The following is a 19442-nucleotide window of genomic DNA, read 5'->3' on the forward strand; positions in this document are numbered from 1 at the left end:
GGGATTACAGGTATGTGCCACCACACTTGGCCATGGGTGTGTATTTTCTCAATATCCCATGAAGGCACAGCACACGGGAAGCCAGGTGGCGTGGTCAGGGTGTGGAGTATGGAGGGGCTGAGCCCAGACAGCTGCACGCCACATGGGCAGGGTGGGGGCACTTGCTGTGCCCATGAGCAGCGCAGGGAAACCCCTCTGCGTGCGGAATGGGCCTGGGGCTTCCAAGGCAGGAGCCGTGATGAAGACCAGGCTGGCTGTTTCCCCATGGAGGCTGTGAGGCCACCTGGGGAGGAGGTGGCCAAGCCCACTGCCCTCACCAGAACCAGGAGAGAGTCACTGGGAAGGTGGATACAGGGTTCTGTGGGGACCAGACAGGGGGCTTCACTGGGAGGAGGGACGGGAGTTCTAGACGCTGGGCCCCCAGCTCTCCCGGTCGGGGGAAGGCACAATAACGCAAGCCAGCAGCCCCAGGTCCTGTGATGTTTATTGGCGGAAGCAAGGGCAGGGCTGGGGTGCCGCCCTCAGGCCTGGATGTGGCTCTTTGCGCTGAAGGCCAAGTAGTAGATCACAAGGCCGATCGCCGCAGCCAGTACCTCAGTGGACACCCAGGGCCCGTTCCAAGTGCCCTGAAAGAAAGGAGATCGCGAGCCAGCTCAGGGGAGTACAGGCGAGCAGACCAGCCAGCCCTGGTCACCCTCCGCCAGGGGAACCAAGACATGCTGGCCAGTCACGGCCCAGCAGCAGAGCTGGGGCTGTGGAGAGGATAACCTTCACTTAGCCCAGCGACCCCAAAAAGGAGGAGGGACCAGGCCACTCACCCGATGGTCCACGCTGACTGTGAACAGAGGCGGGATGATGGAAATGTCCTCATTATTCCTCTGAGCCTGCAAGGGAGGTGCTGGGCTCAGGGGTGCCCAGCGTGTGGCGGTGGGGAGGGGAGGGGAGGGGAAAGAGAGGTCGGAACACCGGCCCGAGCCCCAGAAAAGGAAAGGAGAGAAATGGGCGAGAGACATTGAGGAACAGACAGGATCACAGAAAGGCCACCCAGCTCAGGACTCGCTGCCAGCACCTCCCAACCCGGCCCATCCTGCTCCCCAGAGACAGGGGAGCACAGTGGGCTACGGGAGTCCTCACCTTCCTGAGGAGGCTGTAGGACTCCTCGTCGAAGAATCTGACCTCATAGGTGCCTGCGTGGGCGCTCTTGTGGTCTAGGCTCCAGGATACCTGGGTTGGGTGTGTTGAGCAGTGTATGGGCAGAGTGGACACGGAGGGGCCACCCTGCCCACCAGTGCCGACACTGGAGCACTCCAGCAGCCAGAGCCCACGGCCCCTGGCCCTGGTTGATCGGCCACCCCTGGGGCTTCAGGTCACACCTGGGAGCAGGGAGCCCCCTAGCAAGGGAACCATTGGCCCCTCACCTGATAACGCCCCACGTCCTGGCCTCGAGTGACAGGGAATTGTTTTCCACCGACGTCAGCATAGAGAGCCATGTTCTGGGTGAGGGGACAAAGGCAGGGTCACCTTCTGCCCCCTCTGGGTGTGGGCGGAGGAGCCCTGTGTGCTGCTCACATGGCCTGCAGGAGGGCAGGCTAGGCCCAGTTGGGGGCTGCAGGGTCCCTGGCAGGAGGTAGCAGGTAACACTCACCAATCCCGTGACTGGCCCTCTGCATCGGTCCTCCCTACGGGGGCACAGGGCCAGATCCCCATGGCCAGGCCTAACTGGACGCATAGGAACCCTGTTGACTGTGAGCAGGGGCGGGATGATCAAAAGGGCTGAGTGATTTCCTGAATGTACAAGGGAGGTGCTAGGGTCAGGGGTGCCCAGTGGGCTGCCCAAGGGGTGCTTTACCCTAAGAGGGCCATACCCAAAAAAGGCCCCATTTCCTTCTTTGGACTTTTGGGAACACAGGTCAGGGGCCAGGGCCAAGGCCAAGGCCAAGGCTCCTGAATCTTGAAGTTAGAACACCCGAAACCCCGTCTCTACCAAAAAATACAAAACTTAGCTGGGCATGGTGGCGAGCACCTGTCATCCCAGCTACTTAGGAGACTGACAGGAGAATCGCTTGAACCTGGGAGGTGAAGACTGCAGTGAGCCAAGATCATGCCAATGCACTCCAGCTGAGGCAACAGAGTGAGACCCTATCTCAAAAAAACAAACAAAAAACAAAAACAAAAACACCTACACAGACAAACTGGCTGATGGCAACTGGGGTGGGCTGACCCCCGGCCCTTTCTCCTGGTCCAGATACTCATTCGGGAAACAGCGGGTGGTGAGCCCAGTGTTACCTCGTGTAGGCACAGCACACAAAGCAGGTGAGGAAAGTGACCTGTCAACACTGGCTAGGATCTGGCAATCGCTGTGTCCCGATCTCTCCGGCACCCCAAGAGTTGGAATCTTGATTCTCCCTCTATCGACATGGGTCCCCCATCAACTGGCAGTGAGGAGCACCCCCCACCCGCCCTCCTGTCTGAAACCCCACTGTCTCACCTGGACCCTGTTCTTGCATGTCAGGGAGATCTCCACAATGAAGACGGTCTCGGTGGAAATGACAGCGTCAGAAGTGGTGTAGTAGGAAGGGGTGATCTGGGGCTCCAGGCAGGCCTCGGCTGCGGGGAAGAGGGAGAGATGCCTGGGTAAGGCCAGCTCGAGTATCCCGCTCTGAGGGCAGGATGGCCCGGCCCTGCCTCATAGCACGGATCAGCTGGGGACCCACGGGATTCTCTTGCCCCTTCCAGGTGGGATATGCGACACAGATCCAAGTGCTCGGTCACAAATGCAGTGGCAACATAGGTGGGATGGCTGTGAAGGAAGGCTGGGGAGGGGCAAGGCCGGCTTTCTGGAGGTGTGCAGGAAGAGTGAACTGGGGGCAGGTGGGGGCTGGATTCACTAGACAATACATGCCAACACTTGGACCTATGACACGGAGGCCCGGGGGCCAGGCCAGCCTCAATTCAGAGCCACAAACGGCCTGGACGAGTTACTGAAGGCATCCTCAGCAGAGACATCGGGGGTAGGGGCTGCAGGTAGGCAATGCACTGGGGCTTTCAAGATGAGAGAAAGGGTCTCTGCCCCCGGCCAGTTGACAGAAGGCCAAGACTGGCCCCAGCGTTTCCTGAGAAAGTAAACGGGAGAGGCTCTGGTTCCAGAAGCACAACTTGTTAGCTGTGAGAGAAAGGACCTTGCCTTAGCCTTCTCCATAACCACAGAGGCCCGGAGTTAAGGAAGGCTGCCGCCTACGTCAGAGGGTGTGAAACAAAGGCTCCCCAAAGTGGGAACGTTCTCAGCCACCCGCTGTCCAAATGTGGTGCCCCGGCAGAACGATGGCTTCAGCAGAGGACGTCAGAGAAGGCTCTGGGTCTGGACCACAGGAGGCAGATCCCTAGGAACAGCGTGGAGGCAGTTCTCAGGGGCTAGATCCCGCCAGCCCTTCTGTGTCCTGCCCAAGTTGGGCCTGCTTCCTGTGGCGCAGGGGAGCCCCCGAAGGGTTTTATGGCCAGGCTTGTGCTCTGGATACGTCCCTGACTATAGCTCAGGGAATTCCTGAGGGGCAGATGAGGGGTGTGCGGAAAGGGAGGCCAGTTAGGCTGCCAAAACGTTGCAGGCAGCAAGGCTACTGGCCTGAAGGACGGCAGAAAAGGGAATGTGCAGAAAGCCGCCCCTGTCCAGTCCTGGCTCCCGGGCCCGGGGCTGGCTGCTGCAGCCACCTCCTAAACACACTCTGGAGCTCAGACCTCAGCCTCACGAATGCAAATCGACGGGACCCCTGGTCGGCTCTGTCGAAAACTCTGGTAAGGGTAAGGCAGGGCCCTCCGGAAAAGCCAGTCTTCGGCCAGGCACTCAAGGCCCTGCGCACCTTTGGCTCCCCATCTAACTCGCCCGGTTCTTGCTCCCTCTCCTCACTGAGGTCCCTTCCTAGCTTATGCGGCTCCTCCAGCCCCGTTTTTGGCCGCGATCACTCAGCGCTACAGAGCTTCGCTCCGGTCCGACCCCGCAGGGAGCCGGAGCGGGGACATGTGTCACGTTCCGTGCTGGAGCTTGGGGGCCGGGCGCACCGTGGAGGCTCGGGGACTCCTCTTCGTATGAGCAGACAAGGAAAAGCCGGGCTGCCAGTAAACGTGCACGAGGTGCTTTGGTCCCCCCGTCCCAAGGCCGCCTGCCTCTCGGAGGAAGGCCCGGCCCGCAGCGACGGACCCTGAAAGGCCAGACCCCCGCATCCCTCCTCCCCCCAACACCACCTGCCGTGGGTCACAGGCTCGCAAGAAAGAAGCCCCGGCTGGGCCGCTACCTGAGCAGCGGGAGAGGCTGGACAGCAGGAGCAGGGCCAGGGCGCCGAGAGATGCCAGAGATGCCATCGCCGCCATCGCCTCTTCTCTGCCTAGAGGAAAAGAAAACGAGCTCCCATGAACACGAGGGGCAAACGAGGAAGAGCGACACGTAAGTGACAGCGGCAGCCAATCGTGCACCGAAGGGCTGGGCCGGCATTGTGACGTCTCTGGCAGCACTGACGTGGCCCCTCCCCGAGCCAGGGGCCCAGCTGGTCGCGGTCCCCCCTCAACATGGCGGCAGCGGCGCTCTAGGCGCCGGAAGGGGGCGTGGGATCGGTGCGACCGCGCGCGTGCGCAGTATCGGGTCCACGCCTGTCCCCGAAACTTCGCACCACGTCGAACTCTCGCGAGAGCGGTATCTGCGTGTCGGGACGTGCGGAGACTCTGACTTTCCGTCATGGCGCTGAAGGTAGCGACCGTCGCCGGCAGCGCCGCGAAGGCGGTGCTCAGGCCAGCCCTTCTCTGCCGTCCCTGGGAGGTGAGCAGGGAAAGGGCCACGGGACCGCGGCAGCGGTCGCTGGGGAGCGGTGGGGTAGCCGCTCCCGATGCAATCTGGAGTCCGATTGGCTAGGAGCCCCACCAGGGGCGGGGAAACGGCTTCGCGCCGGGGTTGATTGGCCGCCCCCGCTGTCACTGAGGGGATTGGCCGAAGTTGGCCCTGGGCCGGCTCTCCCAGGGGGTCTGCATCGGGTGGCTGGGGGCTCCGGACGGGCAGGGAGAGTGGGCCACGGCGGCTGTCACCTCCTTAGCATCCTTGAAGGAGCCCTTCTGAGGCAGTCACTCACGTATCCCGGCCCGCCTTTCTCAAACCGCTTCGGGAATCCGGTTCCGGGACTCAGATTTCTCCACGGATTCCCCTCTCGTGGACCGCTTTGCCACCTGTCCCGGTGGCAAAGAACCGGACTTTGCCAGTCATCCCCCATCCTCCTGCAGTCTTAGAACCCCAGATGCCTTCCCCTCGAGGCGCCTGGAATGGGAAGGAGCTAGAGTTTCTGAGGCTGCGGGGGTTTTGCTTCTGCTCTTCTCCGTCTGCGGTCTTGCGTATTCAGGTCCGAGTCTTCTTTCCTTACACTTATTTAAGAGGAGGTTAATTTAGGTCCTAGGTGGGCTGGAAACCATCTGAAGCAGCACCTGGCCCTGATGGGTAAGAGGTTTGACCTCTAGGCCATGCTCCCACACTGAGCCACTGCGTGGCCTTAGGCCACTTCCTCCTCTCTCTGGGTTCCAGTTTCCCCTTTGGAACCCAGAGGGGAGGAGACTTCATGTTCTCAAAGGGTCCTGTCAACTCTGACCTTCCAGAACTCCGTGACTTTGCTGCCACTCCCCAGGGACATCTCTACTTGCTATGTTTTCTCCTTCTGATCTCTGGGGGAGACTGCTTGTGCCTAATGAAATTCTCTTGACGATGCTGACTTCTCCCACCTTGCTGCTGAAAGGACGGCAGTATATAGTGGCTTTCCAGAGGCTCTGATGGCTCCAGCAACTGGGCTCCTGTAGGCTCTTGGTGAAGACATGTGCCTCCTCCCTGACCTCCTCTGTGTGTGTGCCTGTGTGTGCGTTGGGGTGGGAGTAGGGGACAGTGAACGGTGGGTAGGTGGGCAGTGCCTTGCCCTGAGACTGACTGTCCTGGGTATGAAAGCCCTTACAGAGGAACCCCAGGTCTTGGATCCCACTGATTTGGATGCCGTGGGAAAACATGCAGCCACCATTGACACATGGTCCAACAGAAATATGCCAAAGAGAGAAGCCTCAGCAGGCATAAGATGTGGGGTGTGGATGTTCTTTCTTTCCGTGGAACCATGAAAGGGTGATGGGAGAGTGGGAGGCGTGTGCATAGTGCATCCTGCCTCACACCTGGCTCCTTTGATTGGTGGCTTCACAGGGAAGTCAGGGCACAAGGCAGAGCCTTTGCGACCTCCTGAAGGAAGGTGCCTGCATCTGTACAGTAAGGTCAGGGAAGTCCATCAGGAGCGCTCTCTGGGTCTTTTGCCAAAGCCCAAAGGAACACCTGGCACAGGGACCGGGTGGCGGAGAGGTTCAGCTCAGCCCTGGTGGTGATGTTGCCATCTGTGAGGGAGGTCCATGCCCTCAGGAGATTGGCTTGCTGCCACAGCTGAAGCCCAGGAGGAACTACTGCTGGGAGCTGCAGGGGTCCACCCGTGACCTCCCAGGGACACCAGCCTTGAACTCTGACCTGAGGGGCCAGTGGGGTGAAGGGGCAGGCGTGCTGTGTGGCACTAGCTACTGTGAGCAGCTCAGACACCTCCTCTCACCTAATCTTTCCAACAGTCACGGAAAGTAGGTACCTCCGTTCTGTGAATTGCAGATGAGGCCATGAAGCAGTCTCGGGAGGAGTGGATGGTGGATTTGGACCGAGGCCTCCCTAGTCTCCAGAACTTTCTTCATTTTCTGATGTGCTTGTTCACTCAGGAAATGTTCCTTATGTCCCAGCTCTGGGCCAGGTACTGTGCTGGGTCCTAGGGTGACAGTATTGGACCACACTGACTTGGCCCCTCCTCTCGGGCTCAGGGGTTGAGGAGGGAGCAATGCAATGATAACCTAGGGAAGGGGGTAGGTAGGGCCTTAGGATCCCAGCTCAGTAGCTTTAGGGCATCAGGGAAAGCTCGCTAGAGGAAGGTCCACCGAAGCCGCCTTCTGCGTGCTTACAAGAGCCCCCAGATAAGATGATTTCAGATGTTGACAAGCGCTAGAGAGAAGACAGAAAAGTCCTGACCGTGCCTGTGGTTGCAGATCCAGGTGCCACACAGATCAGCTGAGCTACCCTCTCCTAGCCCCTGGCTTGGACTGATGAGTGGTACACCCGCACTGCCAGCACTCGTGCAAGTGGGCCCCTTGCGAATGCCGGCTAGGTACACACAGACAGGGAGAGGTCAGACTCCGCCCGAGCCTTCTGGACTTCTAGCAGGAAGGCATGACTTTTTGGCCAATGGCTGTGATGCTTCTGCCATTGGCTGGAACACTTTGCTGCTGCCTGGTGGTCACGTGGCAGGGCATCCCCAAGTGACAGGGAAGATCTTGGCTCTGCCACCATCTCAGGTGTGTTCTAGGTGGGGCTTCTTCCAGGACAGCAGGTCACTTGGCACCTGGCACATTTGGCTCAGGCAGCTTTGGCTCTGAAGCTGTCCGGCATTTCCAGTCAGGGCACTGGGGACATTCGGCGTCCAGCAGTCCTTTCCAAAGGCCTTCCCAGAGTTGGGTTTCTGTTATCAACCTTCCAGAAATGGCTGGATGTCCCTACACATTTGTTTTCGATTTCTAATGCCGAAGGGCCATTCTCCAGGGGGCCAACAGTGCTTGTCTCAGGGAGGCCGGAGGCTGGGTGCTACCTTCTTATCTCCCTATTTTGCTTTTTCTGTAGCGACCACATGCTGCTTTTGTAATAAGGAAAAGTGATCAGCGAAGTGATAACGTGACTGTTGTCATGGATCTGTGGTTTGTTGTAATGATTTCCCTGCTGTACCAGGGTTAGTTTGCCAATTTTTGCATGTTACAAACATCGCTGAGCAGGAATAACTGGCCAAAAAAATAATCAGAAGCAAAAAAGAGGAGGGAGGGCAGGGACACGCCTTTCAAGAAATTTTCCGAAGAGCTGAAGGAGGCAGGAGGCTGGAGCGCTTTCTGCTTTCCAGATGCTCCAGTGGGCCGGCCCCGGGGACAGAGGCTTTGGAGCTAATTATCTATTGTGCCCCTGGCAGTGGGTCATGCTGCACAGACAGGGGACCTGCGTGGGCACAGTGGGGACGGTCCGTTTTTCCTTGCAACTTGGCTTTCTGGGCTAGACATCAAACCAACCGCTGGCATTTGGTCTCTCTGCCAGGTTCTAGGCGCCCACGAGGTCCCCTCGAGGAGCATCTCTTCAGTAAGTACCTGCCCATGCCCACGCATGTGTCTGTCTCCATGTGGCCGCAGTTGTGCATGTGTGTGCACGGCCTGTGTCCTGTCCTCTGAGACGCGGTCTCCAGGGCTTACCCACCGCTCTTCTGGGAGTTACACTAGCCAGCACCCCCCCGGGAAAAGGTCCCACTTTCCTGGTCACGGCCTTGCTCTGGGAACCTTGGCTGATTGTGCCTTCTTCCTTTCTCCTCCTTTCTAGCAACAAACAATTGTGAGTATTCTTCTTCTCTGCCTGTTAGGTTTGGGGGGGCTCTTCGTTCCTTTGGGGTTGACTAAATTCCAGGTGGGGGTGGGCTGCTGCTGACCCAGGAGCCCTGGATGAGCAGCCCTGTCTGGGACGGGGCTGCCCCAAGTTGGCACCTTGTGACGGGGTGGCCTGTGGGGTCAGCACCAGTGGGAAGAAGGGAACTGCCTGGAGCCTATGGAGGCCGAGCTGGGGGGCATGTGGGATCCCCGAAGGCCCGCCTTCACCCTCTGCCTCCCGCAGCCTCCATCGGCTAAGTATGGCGGGCGGCACACAGTGACCATGATCCCAGGGGATGGCATTGGGCCGGAGCTCATGCTGCACGTCAAGTCCGTCTTCAGGTATGGAGCTCCTGGGTCCCCGCCTTGTCCTCAGCCAGGGGGCCCTGAGGACTTTGTGCCAAGAGGGGCATTGCACCCAGAAGCACTCGGTGAGGCCATGGCAGGACGACCTGTAAGCCCATGCCTTGCGTCCCATGGCCTGTGATCCCGCCAGACTGGCCTGGGCTCGGGGAAGGTGGCACCAGCCCTGCCACGGTGCGCATTGTGGAGTTCAGGCGCATCCCCATCAGTCAGTGAAGGTGGGCCCAGTCCCTTCTCAGTCAGAGCCAGGTCAGGGCAGGTAGCAACAGGAGAGAGGTAGCCTGGGCAGGCTTCCTGGAGGAGGTGTGGGGAGGGCCTGGGCCAGCCTCCCTGACCCTGCTCTGCCTCAGGCACGCATGTGTACCAGTGGACTTTGAAGAGGTGCACGTGAGTTCCAACGCTGATGAAGAGGACATTCGCAATGCCATCATGGCCATCCGCCGGAACCGCGTGGCCCTGAAGGGTGAGCTCCAGGGCCAGGGGCCAGGATGGGGCCATAGGTGTGATTTCTTTCTTGACTTCTTCCTTCCTTTCTTGCTTTCCTGCTTTCTTGCTTCCTTTCTTGCTTCCTTTCTTGCTTCCTTGCTTGCTTTCTTTGTGAGATGGAGTCACTCTGTCGCCCAGGCTAGAGTGCAGCGGTGCGATCTCGGCTCAGTGCAACCTCTGCTTTCCAGTTTCAAGCGATTCTCCTGCCTCAGCCTCCCGAGTAGCTGAGATTACAGGCGCCCGCCACCATGCCCAGCTGGTTTTTGTATTTTTAGTAGAGATGGGGTTTCACCATGTTGGCCAGGCTGGTCTTGAACTCCTGACCTCGTGATCCGCCCGCCTCAGCCTCTCAAAGTGCTGGGATTACAGGCGTGAGCCATCGTGCCCGGCCCGTGTGATTTCTTTTACCTCCCTCTGAGCTGACTCTTGTGGTGCCCTACGGCTCTGATTTCAGGGCTTGTCTGGCTAGAGAGGACCCTTGTGCTTGGAGACTGGGTGGACGCCTCCTCAGGCGTGTTTGCGCTAGGATGCTGGGATTTGAGTGAGAGCAGCTGTGTGTGCGCCTGTCCAGTGACAGGCTCCCTGATGGGTTCCCTCCCACCCCTCCTTCCCTCCTGAGACAGTCCTCTCTGCTGGGGTCAGCTTTGACCCTCAGCATCTTTCTTCACAAACCAGGTATCACAGAGATGGAGTTCTGACCCTCTGCCTGGCTCCTCGGCTGCAGCCAGCCTGGGGGTGGATGGCAGAGCCCAGGCAGGGATTCTCAGGGCTTCACTTGAGCTCCTTAAACTGCTTCCATTGCTCATTTTGCACACTCAGCCTATTACCTGCACTGTGTGAGGAGCATGTGAGCAAAGATGAACCCAGGAGGAGCCCCAGGCCCTGGCAGTCAAGTAGAGGGGCCTTTGTGCCAGCCACAGGGGACCCCTGCGCTCTGAGTGGAGCAATCTGGGTGGGGCTCTGCTCACCAGCAGGCAGCCTCTGCTTGGCGCCCTCTGACTGCTGTCCTCAGCGGCCACTGGCCTCTGCTTCCCTTCCTCCAGGTGCCCTGGGTCGTAGGGCAGGGTCCGGCCAATCCGTGGCCTTCTCCAGGCAGCCCCTGCCTGCCCCTGAGTGTGGTGCCTTGATGCGGGGGCCTGGCAGTAACACCACCAAGGCCACCTTGCTAGCTTCAGCCTGGCCGGCCAGCCTGTTAGTAAAGAGTGGTCACTTTCTGTTGCTCCAGAGCCTGGGCGGGGAATGGCATGGCTGCCTGGCTGGTTGCCAGCCTTTATTCATTTATTGACTTGTTCATTCCGTCGTTCAGTGGTTATTCATGGAGCACCTGCTGCACCAGGTGCCCTTTGAGATCCCTGAGCAGGTAGCCTCGTGGGGCTTAGGCTGGAAGTTGCATTCTAGCATTCTAGTGTTCCATGAAGCATTTTTGCTCCCCAAGTCTTCTCCTGACCCCGGCAGCCTTCAGCTGCCCTGCTGAGGTGGGGCGGGGATGGGCAGTGCCACTGAGCCTGTGTTGTGTTTTGTAGGCAACATCGAAACCAACCATAATCTGCCACCGTCGCACAAATCTCGAAACAACATCCTTCGGTGAGATCCGGGTGTGCGGGCTGGGGGCTCGGTGAGGCTAAGGTGGGGTGAGCCAGCGGAGTCTGGCTCCAGTCAGCCACCTGTCAGGCCTAGCAGCCTCTTTCTCTGTCCCCTCCCAGCACCAGCCTGGACCTCTATGCCAACGTCATCCACTGTAAGAGCCTGCCAGGCGTGGTGACCCGGCACAAGGACATAGACATCCTCATTGTCCGGGAGAACACGGAGGGCGAGTACAGCAGCCTGGAGCATGAGGTGTGCATGGGGGGCCCGAGATGAGCCCCCCCCCCGGGGTCAAGATTAAGGGGAGAGCTTAAGGAACCAGGGACAGATGTACCCTCAGAGGGCAGGGGCTGTGCCCGAGGGAGAAGCCAGAAATAGGCAGACAAGGTTGCTTCCCACAGTGGCCCTGTCACGCCAGCTCATTTGGCCAGTGCTGCTCTTCGGTAGCACATGGGTCTCTTCCCCCCATGCCCTCCTCAGAGTGTGGCGGGAGTGGTGGAGAGCCTGAAGATCATTACCAAGGCCAAGTCCCTGCGCATTGCCGAGTACGCCTTCAAGCTGGCGCAGGAGAGCGGGCGCAAGAAAGTGACGGCCGTGCACAAGGCCAACATCATGTATGTCCCCTGACCCCTCTGCGAGCAGTCCAGAAGCAGCTGCAGCGGCCTACTTGAGCCTGCTCTCAGGGATTTGTGGTCCAAAAGCCCAGCTACCCACCAAGGGGCCACTCCAGGCGAGTGCCCTGTTGCCCTCGAGGCCTTGCCAGAACCCACACTTAGGGGAGGTGGGGTGGGATTCTGTCCATTTTGCTGGTGAGGGACAGGTTAGAATTCAGACCCCAGCCTCCTGGGGCCCTCTGCACGCCCCGTCCCTCCGGCTGACTGTTAGGATGGCCAAGCTGGTGTCCTATTCCTAACCCGCCACCAGGAAACTGGGCGACGGGCTTTTCCTCCAGTGCTGCAGGGAGGTGGCAGCCCGCTACCCCCAGATCACCTTCGAGAACATGATTGTGGACAACACCACCATGCAGGTAGGAGCCTGCCCAGTGCTGCCCCCTGCCCCGAGTGCCCTTGGGCTTCTCCCACCCATGCTCCCGAATCTGCTCCTCAGCCAGCCCCCTCCTTGTCCCGCAGCTGGTGTCCCGGCCCCAGCAGTTCGATGTCATGGTGATGCCCAATCTCTATGGCAACATCGTCAACAACGTCTGCGCAGGACTGGTCGGGGGCCCAGGCCTTGTGGCTGGGGCCAACTATGGCCATGTGTACGCGGTGTTTGAAACGGTGAGTGCCGGTGGCAGCGCCGCGGCTTGCCGCCTTTCTCCTGTTCACAGACTTAGTGAGGCACACTCATCCCACCCGGTTAGCCCTTTCAAAGTGCATGATTTAGTAGTTTTTTGGATATCCAGGGTTGTACTGCCGTCACCACCAGGTCATTCCAGAACATTTTCACCACCCCATGAGGAAAGCCTGTCCCCATAAGCTATCTGTCCCCACACCCTCCCCCCAGCCCCTGGCACCCGCTGGTGGGCTTTTGTCCCTGTGGAGTGGCCTCTTCTGGACACGTCACAGGAGTAGAGTCACCGCCCGGCATCCTTCTGCCTTCCACCCACTCTCCTTCGTCTTGCCTCCCCAGGCTACGAGGAACACCGGCAAGAGTATCGCCAATAAGAACATCGCCAACCCCACGGCCACCCTGCTGGCCAGCTGCATGATGCTGGACCACCTCAAGTGAGTGGCTCCCGGTGTCCCGCGAGCCCCTGGCCAGTCCTCCGGGCCCCAGGGACTGAAGGCTGGCTGTCCCATCCTCTAGGCTGCACTCCTATGCCACCTCCATCCGTAAGGCTGTCCTGGCATCCATGGACAATGAGAATGTGAGGTTCCTCTCGTACCCTACCCTGCTGCCCCACCCAGCCTCCCCCTGCAGCCTCCTGTAGCCCGCCTCATGCACTGACCGCAGCCCCCAGGGGAGGATGGTACTGGATCTGGCACCATCTTCTGGCCCTTAGCTGGTGCCACTTCCCTCCTGTGGCAGTCCCAGTCCTGCATGCCACAGGAGACAGTGGGTAGCCCCGGGCTGCCTGTACAGTGAGGGGTGGCAGGGCCTGGCGTGTGCCAAGCCTGCCTGTGTCCTACAGATGCACACTCCGGACATCGGGGGCCAGGGCACAACATCAGAAGCCATCCAGGACATCATCCGCCACATCCGCGTCATCAATGGCCGGGCTGTGGAGGCCTAGGCTGGCCCGAGGACCTTCTTGGTTTGCTCCTTGGATTCCCCTTCCCACCGCAGCACCCCAGCCAGCCTGGTAGGCAGAGCCCAGAATAAAGCACCTTCTCCCTAGACTTGACGTGGGCCTCCCTCACTCCAGGCACCGATGTTCAGTCCACACTTTATTAAGAAAGGAATACACACACTTTCTCCGAGAGCCCTCACGGGGGTCTCAGGCAGAACACGCTCTGAGAGCCGGGCCTGGCTCCAGCATCTCTCTGCCCTGTGGTTGTGGAGAGCTGGCACCCAGCAGGGTGGTGGGAGCTGTCCCGCTTTTCCCTCAAGGCACGGAGAGCTGGAGGTGGAGCCGTAGCCGGGCCTAGGGGTTGAGCCAGGGGTGCTGGAGGCAGTCAGCGGCACTGGCCCGCTTTTCGGGGATGTACTCCATCATGGGCAGCAGGAAGGCGCTGAACTGTGTGGCCTGCTCTAGGGGCCACTCGTACTTTTCCATGAGTACCTCGTACAGGCCCCAGTGCTTGAGATTGTGGATGTGCCGCAGCTCTCCTGCGGGCAGGCCAGCGGGTGTCAGGCTCTGTCCCTGTCTCTAGGCCTGCCTTCTGCTTAGGCCCTGGCTCCTGGGACCCAGTGTTCCCTCTGTTGCAGAATCCAAGGTCCCTGTCCCACCCTCCCTGCAGCCACATGGCCTGAGCCTGCCCGGGCCCTCACCTCTCCGGTTGAAGAACTCCCGGGAATAGCGGCCTGAGAGGGCGAAGGCTGGGGGGATGTCCCCCAGAAGCTCCACTATGTGAGCGATGTGGTCTGTGGGCCAAAAGAGGAGGTTGGGGGCAGGCAGGCCAGGAGGCTGGGAGGCTGAGCCCAGAGCCCTCATCCCTTACCCTCATCACGACTGTAGTCTTCTCCAGAATGCGGCTCGAACAGGTAGTCACCAGTGGCCAGCTCGAAGGCCTGGAAGGGAGAGGAGGTGAGGCTGCTGGCTGGTGGGCTGGTGGCCCTGGGCACAGGGCAGCCCGGGCGGGCGTACCATGCAGGCCGTGCTCCAGATGTCTGCCGGGGGGCCATATTCGGCGCCGATCAGCACCTCGACGGCCCGGTATTGCCGAGTCTGGATGTCCTCCGTGAAGTGCTTGTGCTGGAAGCAAGGGGAGCCCTGGGGACGGGCCGGGGCCAAGGCTGTCCTGCCCCCACGGACTCCTACCCCACCCCGATCCACCTACCCGAGGAGCTCGGTGGGGTTTGCTCGGAGTCTCGGGGTCCCCAGATCTTCCAAGAGGGACAGGCCCAGTGATCTGAGGCTGAGGCTGATCCCTTCCTAGTGGCCCCTGCCCTTGGCCACGGCCCCAGTGCTGTTGACTGGGCAGGACCGATGCCCACCCAGCCGACGGTTCATGTGCACTGCAGACTGGGGCAGGGCTCCCCAAGAGTGGCCCTGTGCCTCCACCCTTGGACCAGGGCCCCCCACTCTGCTCTCCCAGGCTTGCTCATACCACCCAGCAGGCGTTGCCCAGGTCTGCGATCTTGATCTTGATCTTATCTGCATTTTGGGGCTCCAGGGGGTTCACCAGGAGGTTCGAGGCACCGAATGGTGCTGGGGAAGGCAGAGCAGGGAAACTGAAGTGGTCCGACTCCTGCCAGCCCTGCCTGCCCACCACCTGCCACCCAACTTACTGCTAGGCGACAGGAGGCCCCCGGTCTCTCGCTGATTGGATGAGCCGGAGAGGATGGAGCAGGAGGCAGGAGAGAAGAGGGAGCCAGAGAAGCCTGAGGTCTGTGAACCAGGGCTGAGGCTACGGCCGCCCCCCGGGGCAGGGGAGGAAGAGGCTGGGGAGGGACCTGCTCTGGCGCCCCCCGGGTGGCAGCCTGAAGAGGAGGTGGAGCCGCTGCCCCCGTCTAGTCTCAAGCCGGAGTCTGGGGAGACGGGGTGGAGGCAGCTGCTGAGCAGATGCCCTGCAGCCTTTGCTGCGCTCCACGGCCCGTCACCCCCTGTGGCCCCTCACCCTCAGCCTGGGCCGCGGCCTCCATGGCCTCCAGCCTCTGCAGGTCCCGCAGCCGCTCCTCCAGCAGCCGCTTCTGCTGTTTCCGTTTGCGCCTCATCTTCTTCCTCTTGTTTTTGGACAGCTTACCGGTCTGCTGTCAGAGCCAGGGTCACCCCAGGGTTCCTGTCGCCCGCCCCAGTCAGCGTGAAGTGGAGGTTTCCCTGCACAGCCGCCAGGGAAGAGGCCTCTCCGGGCCCCAGGGCTCCCATGGACACCAGAATGTGGCGCCAGCTACTCACTACTCTCCCTGCCTCCCCGCCTGTGGCCCCATTAGGAGTGGGAGGACCTGGCCGGCCCGCCTCAGGGTGCTCTCTGTCCCCTCTCAGCCCAAGCTAAGGCAGGTGGAAGTGGCCATTTGGGGAAGACAGCGTCCTTTCACCAAGAGCAGTTTGGGGCACTTGACCCACCCCGGGGATCACCCTCAGCCCAGCCACCCAGCCTTTCGGGATTACCACCGTGGGAGTGCATGAAGGTGGGGGGTGGAGCCACTGTGGCTCCAGAGATGGCCTCCAGTTGGCTCGGATGGGAGACGAGGCATGGGAGAGAGGGGCCCCCCAACTTACCAAGACCTCCTGGGGGGCAGTGCTGACTGGGAGTGCAGGTGAGGAGCAGGGGGACAGGGAGGAACAGAGACTCAGGCAGGAGTTCAGGCCCAGAGGCCCTGACCCAGCCCCATGTGGGCCCTTGGTACCTATGGAGCGGGAGGGGGGCGGCGCCCCTGCCTGTTGCCACTCAGTGGCCTCGGCGGCCAGGCGCCTGATGTAGGCGTCCCCCACACACAGCAGGATGTTCTCGGGCTTAATGTCCGTGTGGATGATCTTGCACTTGGTGTGGAGATAGTCCAGGCCGTGCAGCACCTGTGGAGAGTCGCACCTGACCTCCACCAACTCCTGCCCAGGCCAGGCTGGGCAGGCCATTGGGTGGCACTCACCTGCCTCACGATGCTCTTCACGCAGGGCACGGGCAGGCCCTGGTAGTTGGACTTGATGATCCATTTGAGGAGCTGGTGGCCCAGCACCTCTAGCACCATGCACACATCTGGGCTGGGAGTGAAGGGCGCCCAGTGGACACCAGCTGCGGCACAGGCCCCACCCACCCTCAGCTAGGGGAGCAGCAAGGCTTGGGCCGTGTGGAGGTGGGGAGGCAGGGCCTCCCCTGGGCAGTCCTGGTCACCATTATGCTGGTGTCATCATTGATAGTGTCCCTGTCACTCTTAACAGGTATGCCAGTTGGGATGGTGCATTTTGTGGTCATCCTAGAGGTGGCGCTGGAGGAGCAGGCACAGAGGCCCCTCGGGCCAGCCCACTCCCATGCCAGTTATGCCATAGGGCCTCTTGGCAGTCCCCCAAAGGGAAGGCAGTGCCACAGAGACGGCACCTGCCGTTTGGGGATAATAGCAACATCCATCGACGCTAGCTTGTTACTGCCTCCACGTAAACACAATTACCCGGGGGCGGGGTCATGCCAGAGGCTCCCGTTACTGGGAGGGATGCAAGCACATTGTGCGGATGTGCAGACAGGCTGTAGCAGCGAGGGCCGCCCCCCCTCCCCCCACCCTCGGTTTGCCGGCCCTTGGCTGCCACACTGCTTTGCTCTTCCTGCAAAGGATACGGACTCCATTGACTCCTGAGATCCTGAAGTCATCAATGAGCTGGACAATGGTCTCTCTTTTGGGGTCACTGGGGTCGCTGTCCCGGACCTGGAGTAAAAGCCAAGGGGCCACAGATGGTTCCACCCTGCCCTGAAGCCCACAGCTCCCTTCAGTGTACCCTTCTCCTGCTCCAGCTGGGCCCTGCTGGAAGAAAGGCCGCCAACCCCTCCTGTCCCTCATCTGTTCCTCCAGATCCTCCCCCTTGGGCACAGCCAGCTGGAGGCTGCCCCTCGGGGAGCCCCGCCCTGCCCCACAGAGCCCCGGCAGGCCTTGCACCCGCATTGCCAGGCCCCAGGCAGCTCCAGGGGAGCTGGGAGTGGGGTAGGGAGGTGCCTCACACATTTCAGGAGCTTGATCTCATCCACAGCTGTCTCCGTGTAATGCCCTGCACTCTTCACCACTTTCAGGGCCACAAAGCGCTTGCGCCTGCAATACCGAGACCCTTGTAGGCTGTGGCCCCGGCAGGACCCACGGCGGGGATCAGGGTGGCCCCAACCAAGCCCAGGGACAGGATCCCAGCCAGTGCTGGGCCCAGGAGGCGAAGGAGGCACTCACTGGATGTCCCAGCAGAGCCAGACGGTGGAGAAGTGGCCCCAGCCCAGTTTGCGCACCACGTGGTACCGCCCATTGAACAGGTCGCCAATCTTCACAGGGTAGTAGCCGCCTGACCAGGGGAGATGATAGATCAGGGTGGAGGGGGTTCTCACTACCCTGGGCCCCCGAACACCTCGGCCCCATTGACCGTCTGGCCCATGTGGGCCCAGGGCTGCCCCGGGTCCCTGCAGTGGCCGTCAGGCCACATGTTCCCAGGGCCAAGTCTCACCCTTGCAGTAGTCCTTGGGGTCTTCCTGTTCCTCGTCGTCGGAGCCCAGAAGGCCCTGTAGCATCTGAGGCACTGGCGTGGCCAGGGCTAGTTCGGAGCCCGAGGACTCGGGCCCGCAGGAGGCCTGTGAGCTGTGGGTGGGGTGGGTGGGCAGTGAGCAGGAGAGACGCCAGGGGCTCCGGGTGCCCGAGCCGAGCCCTACCTGCTGCTGCTGCTGCCGCTGCCGCCGCTGTCCCTGCCGCCGCCCGTGCTGGCACTCATCCCGGCCACGCAGCCCGCAGCTCCGGTGCCCCGGGCGGCTGCTCCTGTGGGGCCCGGCCGGGGCCTGCGAATTTATAGCCTCGGCCGGCCGCTGATCTCACCCGCCTTTATAAATAGCCTCCCAGCTGCTCGGCTGTGGGCAAGGTATGCAGCGCGGGGAGGGGGCGGCGCGACGGCAGCCCCAGAGACTCTGGCCCCCAGGCAGAGCCCCCCCTCCTGCTCCAGAGACGAAGGGGAGGTCCACGCGGGGGTGAAGCAACCCGTACCCCAGGTCGGGCTCCCGTTCTCTGGTGCGGACTGCGGGGATGTGCTCCACTTGGCAACCTGGTCCTTAGGCCAAGCCCCCGCCACCTGTGCCCCTGTGGGCATCCTCCTGGAGGTGCCTCTCTCATACCCATGGGAACCCCGTCCCCGGCTGCTCCCAGCCGCTTCCTGCTGCTTCTATGTTTCATCAGCCCCTAGGACAAGTGGGAGCCCAGTGCCCTCTGAATGTGGCGTCACTGGGGACCCCTCATTTCCCCTACCAGAGGCAACAGGCCTGCTGAAGGGAGGCCTGGGAGCTTGCCAGCCCAGAACCTGCTCCTGCGACGCTGCCTGGCACTCTGGCTCCCAGCGCCTGCTCTTCCTCTCCACCATTTGCAAGGTGCCTGCCGTGGGCTGCTCCATAGCCAGACATGGGGGAGGCAGCAGGAAGCTCCTCGCTGCTGGGGACAAGCAAGCCCGTAGCCACTTCCCCATGAGTGTGGTGGTGACTGAGGGGCCTGTGACCTAGGGGCTGCATCCTGAGAGACCAGAAGAAATTGGGTCCCCAGAAGCATCCAGGGCAGCACAGGGCACAGTGGGGCAAGGCCTGCGGCCAAGATGCGTTCCAGCCCTTCACGTGCTGGCCACGGCTGCCCCATAGTTCGGGGGCGGGGACTACAGGCCTGGTGTCTGTAGGCTTAATGTGGAGCTTGGGTGATACGGGGGTTGGGGGTGGTCACTGAGCTTCTGCTCAGCAAAAGATCACTCTGGCCACTTCAAGGACAAGGGAATGGAGAGACGAGGGTGGAGCTGGGAGGCCAGCTGGGGCCTGACAGAGGAGTCCCGATGAAAGGGAGGGGGCTCAGCAGAGAGGGTGTTTGTCCCAAGATATTGGTGCAGTGTCCCTGTACCAGTGTCCGTGAACTGGTAGGGGTGGGCCAGGCATTGGTGGAGGGGCCAGCGAGGTCAGGGAGTGGGAAGGAAAGTGAAGCCCGGGTACCTGATGGCCTCTCTTTGTCCGTGGGTAGCAGGTCATAGGCATGGGGCTGAGGGACTCTCAGTCAGGAGAGCACTGAGTCAGCTCCTGCAGGGAGAAGCAGGGGCTGGGGATTGGGCCAGGCGCGGTGGCTCATGCCTATAATCCCAGCACTTTGGGAGGCTGAGGCGCGGTGGCTCGTGCCTATAATCCCAGCACTTTGGGAGGCTGAGGCAGGCAGATCACCTGAGGTCAGGAGTTTTGAGACCAGCCTGTCCGACATGGGGAAACCCTGTCTTTACTAAAAATACC

The 19442-nt window shown here is 61.1% G+C and overlaps 3 protein-coding genes across 11 annotated transcripts; 1 reads left to right on the forward strand and 2 right to left on the reverse strand.

The window, feature by feature from the left end:
* Nucleotides 1-466: 466 nt before the first annotated feature.
* SSR4 (signal sequence receptor subunit 4) lies at nt 467-4725 on the reverse strand. 4 transcript variants are annotated; one of them, XM_058441648.1, is made up of 7 exons: nt 2489-2603; nt 2024-2408; nt 1646-1743; nt 1419-1493; nt 1135-1224; nt 819-884; nt 467-626 (listed from the first exon to the last, which is right to left on the reverse strand). In XM_058441648.1, the coding sequence occupies exons 2-7, from the start codon at nt 2028-2030 to the stop codon at nt 522-524; spliced, it is 441 nt and encodes a 146-aa protein (XP_058297631.1). In that variant the 5' UTR covers nt 2031-2408; nt 2489-2603; the 3' UTR covers nt 467-521. The 4 variants fall into 4 exon arrangements, with proteins under 4 accessions (XP_058297631.1, XP_032613797.1, XP_058297629.1 ...); XM_032757906.2 differs by lacking the exons at nt 1646-1743; nt 2024-2408 and adding an exon at nt 4287-4574 and having other exon boundaries at nt 2489-2607; XM_058441646.1 differs by lacking the exons at nt 467-626; nt 819-884; nt 1135-1224; nt 1419-1493 and adding an exon at nt 4287-4725 and having other exon boundaries at nt 1652-2408; nt 2489-2607.
* On the forward strand, nt 4659-13254 carry IDH3G (isocitrate dehydrogenase (NAD(+)) 3 non-catalytic subunit gamma). Of its 3 annotated transcripts, XM_032757905.2 has the most exons (13): nt 4659-4804; nt 8165-8206; nt 8441-8452; nt 8729-8826; nt 9198-9310; nt 10857-10917; nt 11037-11169; nt 11398-11531; nt 11842-11944; nt 12048-12194; nt 12547-12641; nt 12724-12784; nt 13049-13254. In XM_032757905.2, exons 1-13 carry the CDS (start codon nt 4724-4726, stop codon nt 13148-13150), a joined length of 1182 nt encoding a protein of 393 aa, XP_032613796.1. In that variant the 5' UTR covers nt 4659-4723; the 3' UTR covers nt 13151-13254. The 3 variants fall into 3 exon arrangements, with proteins under 3 accessions (XP_032613796.1, XP_058297628.1, XP_058297627.1); XM_058441645.1 differs by lacking the exon at nt 8441-8452; XM_058441644.1 differs by lacking the exons at nt 8441-8452; nt 12724-12784.
* A 22-nt stretch (nt 13255-13276) lies between these two features.
* Nucleotides 13277-19409, reverse strand: SRPK3 (SRSF protein kinase 3). Of its 4 annotated transcripts, none has more exons than XM_032757899.2 (16): nt 19155-19409; nt 18436-18612; nt 17651-17781; nt 17383-17491; nt 17166-17253; nt 16788-16875; nt 16108-16214; nt 15868-16033; nt 15740-15765; nt 15138-15267; nt 14809-15048; nt 14628-14728; nt 14165-14272; nt 14019-14088; nt 13849-13941; nt 13277-13686 (listed from the first exon to the last, which is right to left on the reverse strand). In XM_032757899.2, exons 2-16 carry the CDS (start codon nt 18585-18587, stop codon nt 13502-13504), a joined length of 1794 nt encoding a protein of 597 aa, XP_032613790.1. In that variant the 5' UTR covers nt 18588-18612; nt 19155-19409; the 3' UTR covers nt 13277-13501. The 4 variants fall into 4 exon arrangements, with proteins under 4 accessions (XP_032613790.1, XP_032613787.1, XP_032613788.1 ...); XM_032757896.2 differs by having other exon boundaries at nt 15138-15270; XM_032757897.2 differs by having other exon boundaries at nt 15138-15270; nt 18436-18615.
* Nucleotides 19410-19442: the final 33 nt, after the last annotated feature.

Source organism: Hylobates moloch, unplaced genomic scaffold (genome assembly GCF_009828535.3).
Source record: "Hylobates moloch isolate HMO894 unplaced genomic scaffold, HMol_V3 SCAFFOLD_7, whole genome shotgun sequence".
NCBI classification, from domain to species: domain Eukaryota; kingdom Metazoa; phylum Chordata; class Mammalia; order Primates; family Hylobatidae; genus Hylobates; species Hylobates moloch.